The sequence below is a fragment of the Dermacentor andersoni genome, chromosome 4 (genome assembly GCF_023375885.2).
Source record: "Dermacentor andersoni chromosome 4, qqDerAnde1_hic_scaffold, whole genome shotgun sequence".
NCBI lineage: Eukaryota > Metazoa > Arthropoda > Arachnida > Ixodida > Ixodidae > Dermacentor > Dermacentor andersoni.
Genome location: NC_092817.1, coordinates 93,724,420 through 93,736,700, shown reverse-complemented (window position 1 = coordinate 93,736,700; position 12,281 = coordinate 93,724,420). Strand labels below are relative to the sequence as shown.

The 12,281-nt window shown below is 42.3% G+C and overlaps 2 protein-coding genes across 11 annotated transcripts in view; one reads left to right on the top strand and one right to left on the bottom strand.

The window, feature by feature from the left end:
- The window catches only part of LOC126536493 (uncharacterized), a 53,666-nt gene extending 46,489 nt beyond the window's left edge, over nucleotides 1–7,177 (bottom strand). Inside the window, exons 1-3 of one of the 9 annotated variants that reach the window (XR_011893877.1) lie at nucleotides 6,929–7,177; nucleotides 3,207–3,494; nucleotides 845–929 (exon numbers count right to left, since the gene is read on the bottom strand). Coding sequence is in view for 4 of the 9 variants with exons in the window: in XM_072287886.1 (XP_072143987.1) it covers nucleotides 3,207–3,236 (30 nt within the window). In the remaining 5 variants the exon portion in view is untranslated. The remainder of the gene's footprint in view (nucleotides 1–844; nucleotides 930–3,206; nucleotides 3,495–6,928) is intronic. The other 8 variants (XR_011893879.1, XR_007600667.3, XR_011893878.1 and 5 more) reach the window with 8 other exon arrangements.
- Nucleotides 7,178–7,455: 278 nt separating this feature from the next.
- LOC126536475 (tudor domain-containing protein 7B-like) overlaps nucleotides 7,456–12,281 on the top strand; it is a 127,372-nt gene continuing 122,546 nt past the window's right edge. Inside the window, exons 1-4 of one of the 2 annotated variants that reach the window (XM_050183450.3) lie at nucleotides 7,456–7,846; nucleotides 8,343–8,439; nucleotides 9,101–9,206; nucleotides 10,078–10,189. In XM_050183450.3, coding sequence (XP_050039407.1) covers nucleotides 8,349–8,439; nucleotides 9,101–9,206; nucleotides 10,078–10,189 — 309 coding nt within the window. In that variant the 5' untranslated portion in view covers nucleotides 7,456–7,846; nucleotides 8,343–8,348. Of the gene's footprint in view, nucleotides 7,847–7,924; nucleotides 8,027–8,342; nucleotides 8,440–9,100; nucleotides 9,207–10,077; nucleotides 10,190–12,281 lie in introns of those variants that run through there. The other variant, XM_050183451.3, reaches the window with a different exon arrangement.

Here is a 12,281-nt window from a genome sequence, read left to right as displayed (position 1 = left end):
GGAGGCGTGTTTCCAAGTTTTCTTCTCAATAAATGTAGTTTACCTAGGGCCTTGTCATATATGTTATTTATATGAGTTTCCCAATTTAATTTCGTTGTAAGAGTGACCTCGAGATATGTGACCTCCTCGTATTTTCTTAGTGATTTATTGTGTATGTAAACTGAAGCACATTTTTCTTGTGAGTGAAGGAGATACTGGTAGTTTTTGATGCATTCAGTTTCATCCCCCAAATGTTGCACCAATTTTGTACAGCAGCTAACGAATCATCTAGTTTTACCTGATCCTCTCTGGTATTCACTGTTGCGTACACTACGCAATCATCGACGAATAGGCGGCTGAATGCATGAACGAATATCATTGATGTAGATCAGAAATAGGAGGGGCGCAAGAACCGAGCCTTGTGGAACACCAGAAAAAACGTTGACGTAATCAGACGTAATATCATTCACAGCTATGCATTGCTTTCTGTTTTCGAGATAGTTCTTGATCCATGATACTGTTTTCTCGTGTACACCAATGGCAATTAGTTTAGTAATAAGATCTGGATGAGGAACAACATCAAAGGCCTTTGAAAAATCTAAGAAAATGGCATCTATTTGGCTTCTGTTATTTATTGTGGTAGCTACATCATGGGTTAACTCAGCTAACTGAGTAATAGTACTTAGACCTGAACGGAATCCATGTTGCCGGCTGTATAGTAGGTTATTATTCTCTAAGTGCAATATTATGGCCTTATAAATAATATGTTCGAACAAAAAAAAAAAAAAAAACTGGACGCACATGTTACTGGATGCACATGTTTACTGGATGCACATGTTAATGAAACAGATCTATAGTTACTTACGTCGAGTTTAGAGCCAGATTTGTGCACAGGTATTACTTTGGCCCTTCGCCAGTCGTCAGGTATCACTGAAGTTTCCAAAGATCGCCTGTAAATTACGTATAAGTATTTTGACGTCCAAACTGCATGTTTTTGCAAAAATGCATCTGATATAAGATCAAGGCCACAGGGTTTCTTTACATCCAGTTTTTGTAAGAGTCAAAGAATTCCTTGTTGGTCGATATCTATTTCAGGCATTGGATTCTTGAAATGATAATGTAGTTCTGTTAAATACAGATAGAAAAAATTCATTAAATTTGCTTGCTATGACGTCAGGCTGAACAAACGTCTCGTTTGAAGCAGTAATCTGCGATACGGTGTGCCACTCCCTCGATAGGTAGCACCAGGATTTTTGTGGTTTATTCGTCATGTAAGAAGGCAGAGTAACAGTGAAAAAACGCTCCTTGGCCATATGTTTATCTTATATTGTAATAAGCGTACAAGATCTTGAAGGTCACGTGTGGTTTTCTTTCTGCGCTTCCTTTTAATTTTTCGTTTTAAATGTATTATTTCGCGCGATACCCAAGGATGTTCTCTGTTCACTCTTTTCTTTCTGGGGGGAATGTAGTTTTCTTCACAAAAGTGTACAATATGCTTAAAATGTAACCATAATTCATTTACGTCATGAAGTAATGAAACCTGCAGAAAGCAGGCGTTTAAATATTCTGAGATAGCATTGTCATCCGCTCTTGAGTAATCCCTGATAACAGCAATCGATGGCTTAACGCGTTCACAGTTTCCTAAAATCGGACAGGAGAATACAATAGTTTTATGGTCCGAAATGCTATTTTCAACATTTAATGTGTTATTTTGAAATAGACTGCTTACGAACATCAGATCAAGCACAGAACATGACGGACCAGCTATTCTAGTCGGTTCGGAAACTAGCTGGTCTAGAGAGAAGGTAAATGACATGAACAATAGTGATTCAGCACTTTTTGCGTCGGAGCTGTTGTGCGAAAGATTAGACCAATTGATTCCTGGTAAATTGAAATCACCCGTGATAATAATATTGAAACGTGAATAAGTGTGTTGTGCAATGTAATCATGCATAACGTCTAGGTATTCAGGGGGCGCATTCGGAGGTCGGTATACGCCACCCAGAAATATGCTTTTTCCATTAAATGTAAGGTTACACCATACGCTTTCATGGTCAGGTATGCTGTTTAAAACTGTGAATTTTATGTTAGATTTAATTGCGACAGCTACACCTCCCCCCCCGCGATTCTCTGTCTTTCCGTATGAGCCGATAAGAAGGTGGAAACACTTCGGAATCCTGGACGCTTTCCTGAAGCCAGGTTTCCATGATGACTATAACGTGCGGTTGATGGGCTGCAACTATGCTTTCAAGTAGGCTTGACTTATTGACTACGCTGCGCGCATTCAGTGATAACACTCTGATAGATTTCGTACGTTGTTGTCACGTGCCATCGCAAGCTGCTGGGTCAGCGTGTGCAGAAGTTTTCGGTTTAGATAGTTCAATTCTTCTGACCTCACACTCATTCCATATAAAGGTGTTGCCATTTATTTTTAGTTTATCAAATGACAGAGATACCTTTGCCCCTTTCGCCTTGTCACTTACTGCAGAACACCATAATTTAGCACGTGTGTCGCATACTTTCTTTGAGAAATCCTCGGATATTGAAATCCGGGTGTTTTTCACCTTGAAGCAGCTTGATAATATTTTGTTTTTCTCAGCGAAGTTGAATAGCCTGATAATAACGGGGCGTGTCCTTTGGCTTTGCTTTGTACCAATTCTGTGAACTCGTTCTATTGAGTTAATTTCTATTCCTAGGGTCTTCTTAAGTATACCGTGCACTTCTTCTTCAAGTGTTTTAACATCTTCATCAGAGCTCTCTCTTAATCCATAAATTACTAGGTTATTCCGCCTACTTCTATTTTCTAAATCATCGACCTTCGATGCCAGAAATTCTACTTGCATCATGGTAGATTTACAAGATTCCTCGCAGTGTACTATCCTGTCTTCGCATTCTTTCCATAATCCCCTTTCATTCTCAATAACTGTCATTATTCCTTGCAAATCTGCAACTATTGTCTCCACATGCTTGACATTTGAAGACAGTTGTTTCAGTGCTTTGTTCGTTTCCTTTTGTTCTCTTAGAATGTGTTTCATTAGTTCCCGCTGCGAACATTTATCTGAATCAGAGTAAGGGCCTGGATTTCGTTCGTCTCCGGATGTTAGTAACATTAAGCGGACAACATTAAAACAACCCCGCAAAATAGCAACACAGCATTGTGGACTTGGGAGCACCGTTAACGTTACGCCGTTGTCTCTAACTGAAGAGACTAAATGCTGGTCACTAACCTGTGCGATCAGAAAAAATTTGATCAGCATCCGTGCTCGTTAGGTGCTTCCAAGTCCACTGAAGGGAACGTCGAAAAGGCTGCTGCTTTTATCCGGGTGCCACGATGTCTCCGTCGACGTTACCGTGCTGGTCAGGTGGTCCCAGTGCAGTGCACGTGGTACAGCTTCCTGCGACTTGTTTTGTCCGATGAAGCCAGCAGGGCAGACAGCCGGAGGTAGCAGTAGATAGGCCTGATGCAGTGCATGCTCAGACCCTGCGTTGACGAATCCGGTCCTCGACAGCACGATCTGTGCGATCAGAAAAAATTTGATCAGCATCCGTACTCGTTCGGTGCTTCCAAGTCCACTATGATATATGCAACTGAGTCTGTGTTAAATAATAATATGCAAGATAACAGATTATAATTGTATACTGGGAGTCATTTGACACAACTGTATTACAACTAGTTTCCATGTAATAACATGAAAATTTCTATATGTATTTGTGTTTAAAAAACTCTTATATCCACACTTTCTGCGTAATTGTATTGCTACACCAGCCGCTTCCGTGCCTGTCTGGGAGACCGGAACTTTGTCAAGCCGAAGAGATTTCGGCTTTTTTCCCGGCTCTCCCTTTTTCACCTTGTATCCAGTGGTAAAAATAAAAATCATGATGATGATGATGTAGCAGAATATGATCACAGAACTGAAATGCCACTGTACTGAATTTTGTTAAACTGAAAGGCATTTGCATTGGGTTGAATGGGGTTTCGATGGGGGATACAAAAAAAGTTCGTACAGCTGAATAATTTGCTTAAGTGACGTTCAAGTGGTAGTTTACTGTATATTGGTTTTCTTGGATAAAAGATTTAGTTGGAAACAGTGCCTTGTATGTCCTCATTTTTTCTGAAACATTGCTCGATGAACAAGAGGCGCAAAAAGACGCCTTTCTATTTTGTCTCTTCCGACCTAACTGGCATTTGGCGAATACCTCTTGCGTGCGGGAGAAAGTAAGGAGGGGGGGGGTATATTGGAAAAAATTTGGCAGTGTCTGGCTCCTCCTGGGGTGGTGTTAGAGGTGCGTATGAACCACTGCTTAGATAAATCGAACTCGGTACCTTTTTCTCAGTACAAACATTCGTGAATGTTAACTTCTTATTCTAGCAGTTTAAAAATGTCTGGACAGGCCCTATATCACAATGTCCCAAGCCTCCTATTTTTTTATTTAAAAGGACTTGAAAGCATTCGAACTTCAATGTTAATGAAAAGAATGTTACAACTTTCAATAGCAAGGGATTGCTATTATCAAGACTCCACAAAATGATGCAAAAAGGGCTGTTCTGCCATGAACAATTTTCAATATTGTAATTCTGAGAAGCGGTTATTAAGTTTTGAGGAGAAAGTTTGTTGAATATATGTTCCAGCTTGTAAACCACGCACAAACTATTTGAGGGCGGTAAGAAGATTCTCTATTGTTTAATATCAAGAGTTGACAAACAGCCACAGTTCAGCAATGTCATGTGTTTTCTCATTTTGAAGAGCAAAAATTATTTCAACATATCTGAGCTATCAACACTACAATAGTAATGACGCTAGCCGTTAATCAAGTGGGGGACCAAGATTACAATTTTTTTTTCAGGGTGGGGGGCTCAGCCCCCCCCCCTCCCCCCCTGAAAATCTCCGGAGGGGGCTCGGGCCCCGGAGGACCCCACATAGTCACCATCTATACTGCTATGTTAACATGGATGGTATTATATGTGCATTTCTCAAGTGAATAAATTAAACAAAGTACACGTAGTTCATTTTCATGGGAAGCAACATTGAAGCAATCAATTTTGCGTCTTTCCATTTTAAGGTGAAAGCCTTAGATGCCTATGCTTTAAGGTCTCATTGTGAGGTACAGAAAATATCATGTGACCCAAGGAAGGCCAGAAGCGAACGAAAACATGTCCAGCCATGTATAAGACATGATTAATGATTATCAGAGTTATCACTATGTGGTACCTGTTTCCAAGTTCCTGTGATGATGTCAAAGGTTATTTCAGATACACCGCTTCATCACTATCATTATATACCGTTCTTTCATATGTGAATGCATAGCTTGTAGAAGACAGGTAGGTAGAACCATAATGCAGAATGGACCATTTGTTAAAGAATTGGTTTTCTTCAAATGACGATCCATCTATAAGATTTTTATAATGAGTGGGACATTGCACCAAACTGGTAGCCCATGACGGTGAGTTGCTCATTGTTACCAACCTTCTAGTGAAAAAAATATACTTTCGAAGAACTCCCAAGAAAAGAAATGTATAGATATATATAGAGTGAAATGCACATTATTGCAGGGACCTGAACTTTAATCAAAGTGGTGACAATAGTGGTCAAAGTTTTCTTATTATTTGTACTAATGCAATGTGAAGATGGGGATCACGATCCTGGCAACGAAAAATGAAAATCAATGATGACAGCGGTCATTGTCAGCTTAAAGAACTGTGTGGACAGACAGACATGGGAAACCAGCACTCACGTGGTGTCGGAGCAAAGCTGGAACTTATGGCTCAGCCAAATAACTTATAAGGGCTGTGGCGCACACGATAGCTGCGCGCGGGTATGATATACTAGAAATCATCAAGCAGCATCTGCCACATGGTGTTAGCGCATGCTGCCTGCACTAATAGATCTCCCACCGAGCTCCTACATCTATACGAATACACAGCTACAAAATGCATGCCGAGATGCAGGATCCATCCAGTAAAGGGAACAAATTCGCCAGTCGCTTAATATGACATTGACCGACACCTACAGAAGTCGCTTAATCATTTAAATAATTAGGTGAGAATGACTTGGTTCGACAGGCAAGGTTCTGACTGGTGTTGTCGCTTTTTGTGACTGTTGTCGCGGATCGCTTTTTAAGTCGCGACGATAGATTGGATTTTTTACAAGCACTGCTCCAGGAGGGCACATGCAACCGGAGGCCTCAGGAGAGGACCTGAGGTTATAATAAAGCAGGCGGCGCAGGATCCCCAGGGCACCCAAGGGGTAGTGGGGAGATCAAAGCTGGAAGCAGGATGGCCCGTAGGATTGGAGTGGCGGAGGCCTAAGCGTGCTGGACTTAAAATAAATATTATTACGTCCAGCCGCCAACTTGTGACGCCAAGACTTCTGCAACAGCAGTCAGAAGTTTGCCGTTTGACATACTAAGGCAGCAGCGGAAGCGGACGAAGACACAGAAACGTGAAAAAGAGACCCCACGCTACAAGTTAGTAGTATTTTAATATTTAAATTATGGCAATTGAATAACGCGCAACTGAGCCCTCTCGAAGCGTTCGACGCATGGAAAAATTCGCGAGGACGGTAAGATACCAGTGTGACAGGGGCACAAACAAGGAACGAAAACGCACACACAGGGCAAACTGTGAAGATGCTATATATTTTGCTATATATGTAATATATGCTATATCTATCAAGTGACTAGTGCCATGCTATAACCTTCAAAGGTCGCAATGCTTTCGCAATGAAATTGTTGACAGTGTGCGCTGTGTGTGTATCTTGTGTTCCGGCTCACTGCTCATCGCGATCACGCCCGATCCTGATCGAATTTCGCGGTCGTGATTGCCTTCTTTGGACAAAATGAGCGAGAGACCCAATAACAGTCGAGAATTTCGATCCGGATCGGTGCCGATCGCGATGAGAAGTATACGTGTGACACTGGTAGTGACAGGGCAACGCCATATCATACTCGCCTTCACGGGAGACCACTGACCAAACGACAACAATCGTTCGCGCCAGTGCACTGCGCCAGCAACACCCAAGGAGACGCACGAGGAAAACTTGTACGCGACGCTCAGATCGCCAGCCGACACATCGCAAAATGCCGGCACGCCAGGGCACGCCTAGGGACAGAACGACCAAAGAAACTGCTCCTCCGTGGTACCTAGGCAAAGGGAGAAATTTCAAGCGCGAAAGCCCCCAGATTTTCTCTCTCGCACCCGCTGAAACGACTGGCCAATCCCGTGAACTGGCGTTTCCTCTAATGACCGTCTCGTGACAGTTATGATTTTAGGCGTCAAAAATACGTCATCATAGGTGTCGAGTTTTGGACACCACTATATGCACGTCCCTCTAGAGTACACAGAACATGAAATTTCTCTATACACATACACAGAACCGAATGAAAGAGAGTTTGACTTGGTTTCTGTTTGCCGATGCTGTTGACTTCGCTAACTTCGCGGCGATTTGTGGACCACCATGATGTAGGGACAAGCAGGAAGTTTGTTTGAGCATATGGGTACATTTAGGACTTTGGCTGGGGACCTTTTGTTGAAAGATTGGCAACGTTGTATTGAACGCCTGTGGCTACTTTCGGTTTCCGTTAACTGCTGTTATTCAAGGTTACACGTCGCGTTCTTCGAAAGTACGCACGCCGACACGCTGGCAGCCATTGTTTAACATCTTCAGTCTCACAGAGGCGAACGCAAACACAACGATACACGAAAGAAAGAAGACGACGACGAAAACGGACGAACGAGCCTCGAAGGGTTTCGAGTCTCTGTGGTCTCAACTATGCGCGTTGTAAGCCTACAGCGGCTACGCTAACCTAGCGCTGTAGCATGTTCCAGCAGCTTCTTTATTTGTACGCAACACGGGATTAACGCATATCGGTGAGTACAGATATCATTCAATGGCTGTTCTGACGCAAGCACGCCGCTGTCAAAGTGGCGTTGACCTCGCGTCTTGCGAGACGTCCCTGTAGACGTATGCTTCCGCGTCCCTTGATTGGCACATCGGTTTCTTGAACTTATGCATCAGACTGTCCGCTGATGCATTAACGCTGGAATCAAGTGAGTGCTTACTATAGTATATTCGCATCGAATCTTGTTGTTCGTAATGGTTTGTAACGCATCCGACGACATTTGGTTGGTGCTGTGAATTGGACCGCCTGCAAGTCGGTTCTAGCAAATTCACCGCATCTGTCTACACCACATTCCACACTGCTGCCAAACAAACTTAATTTGGGTACGCGAAAAGTGCCACGATTGATTTACATTGTCATTGATATGCGAACAGTTGTCGAGAGGTTTAGAATTGCGTTCATGTCGAGTTGTTTGACAGCTAGTTTGTTTTGGTTATGCGTTCATTTTATCTCATCTATTTTAGGGCGCAATGGAGGTTCAGAAGAAACAAGAAGTCGAAACGTTTCTCCACTCTGTCCTCAGTTGCGAAAAGGGCGGAATTCCGCTCTCAAAACTGCAAGGTAAGATGAACGCATCTGTACGCATATGTTCAGTGCCGTCTGTTCTAAGTTTATTGCCTTTTTCTTTCCTGTCCGAAAAAGGCAAATTGAAGGCGTGCGCGCCCTGCATATTCTCGCAATGCGAAACTTCCACGACACATTATTTACGACCATTGATGTTTTGTTTCGAGAGGCGTGTATTGGAGAACATTGATATGTTGAGGTAGCAGGGCACTAACGGAACATAAACGCGTGGAAGCATCATTCAACGATGTTGCAATTTATACATGTTGAATACCGGAGGGGAATGGGTGGGGAGGTGGCATGCGAGCATGTGCTGCGCCCGTGTGTTGGTGTTGCAGCTCCTAAATTCAACACAAACAGTGGCACTATATGTATGAAAAAAAAAAAAATTGAAGTTCCATGCTGAGACATTGTGGCGTGGTACATTGTGGCGTGGTTCTCAATGTCTAGCTTTAAATAAGGAGCGCATATTCTGCACCCTGTAAAATGTATGCATTGTTACTGTCGGACTAAAAGGCAACATAGCTCTTCATGCTTTCTGGCTTACTTAAAATACCACGCTCAAATTTCTTGCTACAGCACTTCATAAAAGACAATACAGATAACCTTGTTTGTTTATTTGGTAAATGCAATAGAATGGTCACATTACTTTTTCCAGAAGAATACACAGTTCTGATTGGCAGCCCTATACCGTTCCAAATGCTTGGCTTTGAAAAGCTGATTGACTACATAGAGAGCATTCCTGATACAGCTGCTGTTCGAAAGTGAGTGTTGCCTCATATTTTTGTATGGGTTGTACATTTGTCCTCTCTTGAGGTCTTATAATGAGCTTTGTTTCAGCATGTTTTCATGTCAGGAATTTGCAGTTTGGCTTATAAGCTTTTGAAACAAATAGCATAGCATACGAGTTCAGTTAACTGGCTATAACTTCACAATGCAGTGTTTGTTCACCCCCTCAGCACAAGGGCTCTGTCTTAAAGTACGCCTATAATGAGTGTGCACGGTAGCACAAGTGAAACTTGGAGTTTCGCTCACTACAGAATGAGTTCAGTGCACCTTTGATCTTACCAGCAATGCAGCAACTGCATGTTCTTGTGGTAGTGGTGGCTACCATATTTTTGTTTGTGTAGCATATGCCAGAAGGGCATGAACCTGTGCAGCTCCAAATACGTGCCAGTGAAATTTTCCCTTTTAAATGGCTTCTTAGCTGGGTGTGACTGTTTAACTCTACTTGAATTTTTCTGAGATTGTTTTTCTGAGATTGTTTTTCTGAGATTGAAACCTAGCAGGTTTCAAAACGGGTTTGCGGCACTATATTGCTGGAGTGCGACACTTTAAAAAACTGTATAGAAAAAAAGGTATGCATGTATGGCTAGTTCATCATCCTTAGACTCTTTCTTCTGACATAATGGGGAGTGCTTGTAAATATAAATTATGTGATAGGCAATGTCTCTTACTTCCAATGAAATAAATATCTGGATAAATTGAGCATGTTCCTGTTGTTCAAAGGGTTAAATGCTTTCTTCATAGGAGCTAAATTTTCATTTTTGTTTATTGTATTGATTTGTTACCTAGTTAACTGATGCATATCAGTGGGCAATTATGTCTGTGCTAATCCATACCTTTTGCTGTTAGGTCAGCTGACAATGGGACCATCATTGTGGAACCTGTGTGCAAACCCACCACTGCTCATGTATCCCAGCTTGTTGCTGGTCAAAAGATAGCTGCCAAAACAAAGCCAGCCAGGGTAAGCACTCGAAGGAGCACTTTATTATTCAAATTTCGAGCAAACTCAACTACACGGAGGAAGTGGTGTACTTATAGATTCTGAGACAGCTAATGTGGCTGGGTTGTCCCTGTAGCCAACAGTAATTACTGCAGAAATTAACCAACAGAAATTACTGCCAGATTACAAACTGTCTTAGGAGCATTGTGAAAATATGTCACTTTTGTTTAGCTGGCAGAGGCCATCAGGCAAAATTTGTTGGGTGTGTTTACCATGCGGCAGAGAATGGAGAGAGGTCATCTGTGGTACTTCCTCGGAGATTGGCACCCTGTGGTCAAGCATTGTTGCGCTTCGACTACCATGTAGCAGACAATGGGTCTCTTATGATTATCCAGCCCTGACAGTACTGGTCTGCCCAAGGTGATGCTTTCAGCCAATGAACATTGCGTATGTAGCGTATCTAGCAGTCCTGGACAGTCCAGTATGACAAATTGAAAAAGCTCAATGAGTGCTCACATACTGCTTGTTCTGGAAGACTAGAGGTGCTCATCCAACCTGAGAGTCCTTGTCACTCCCTGTTGTCTACAGCGTGGCACTGAGAGCTGTGAACTTTTGCTCGGCAAGTGTGGGAGGCAATGGAAAGGTGCCATGCGTGGTATGGTACATATGGGAGTATTGACACAGCAGTTCTAACTTCAAATTCTTTGCTGTAAATGATGATCCAAATTCTCTAAATTATATATATATATATATATATATAGTGAGATAGCAAGCACCCATGCAGGCACTTTAACTAATTTACTGTAATACTTGTTTCTATGTGCCAGTTTCAGTACTGAGGATGTGGATGCGTCACGATGTCATGATATGTTGGCTTGCTCTGTTCCTGTGATTGCTGCAGCTGCCACACATTATCACATGCCGAAGAAATGTGCGCTTCACTCTTGTTTGCTTTCAGTGAGCAAAGTCATCATACCCAGTCTTATTAGCCCCTAGAATGATCTACAGATTCGCTGCGAGCTCTGCTCGTGTGACGTCAGGGCACAGACTTGCGCTTGTCGTCTGCTGCAGTTCGGTTGGTGTCTGGGCGCTTTCTGCAGTGTTTTCGTTTGTTCGCTCTCGTTCCCTCTGCTTGTATACTTATGGTGGTCGTCTCAAACATATTTTTGCAACGTCTTCGTTTGCGAAAATTTATTCAGAGAGCTTATTTCTTAGACGATAATACAGTTCTTAAAGGCAACGCTAGAGTACCAGCTGAAGGAGCGCAGACCAGCCCATTGCGGGTTTTTCATGCTCAGATTGACAACTACAAAAATTTAGCATATATAAGAATCCAGTCATGTTACCACACCTGCCACGTTGCAACAAGTATGCCACAAGCGCTGGCTATATATGACTTCTACAACAGTTACCTTGATTTTAATCCACTAAAACAGTTTTGCGCATGACAAGTGGTTCATGGTATAATAACGAATTTTTGCATTTCTTCACAGAAACGCTCAGCGGTAACACAAGGACTTAACTAACACTGCAGTTTAGATTCTTCCAGCACCACTTGCTTCTTTAACTGCTTCTCAAAATTAGGCGGTTCTTCACATGTTTGTTTTAAGTAGCGGTAATTTGAAGTAAAGCTAATTGAGGCTTACAGCTGTTTGCAGAATACGAAAAGGAATGTACCAATATATAGTCCCTTTTCCACGCTACATGTCAAACTCACTTGAGCAATTTACTGGTGTTTGTTGCTTGAGGAAAATATGTGACGAATCTGTTTGGCGAACCGACACAGGCTGCTCGGCCCAAATATTTTAGTGAAGTATGCCTTTTGGACCGTATGGCTGCAGCCAGAAAGAAGCCGAAACATCATTTATTAGTAGTATGGGACATATTGAAGATATCATAATTCCCCGGTGGAGAATCAAAAATCAAGTGAAATATCTAAGGCTCGAGGTGTTTTCCTTATGAAGGTTTGCGAGGTTCTCTCTTATGTACTGACGAAGCAAATAGTTTTCCGTTTGTATATTTAAACAACGCTGGATCAAAACATGGTGAAGGAGAAGGTGCTTGAATTTTCCTTTTCAAGTATACTTTAGGCATTGCAATTGGTGCTGTAAAA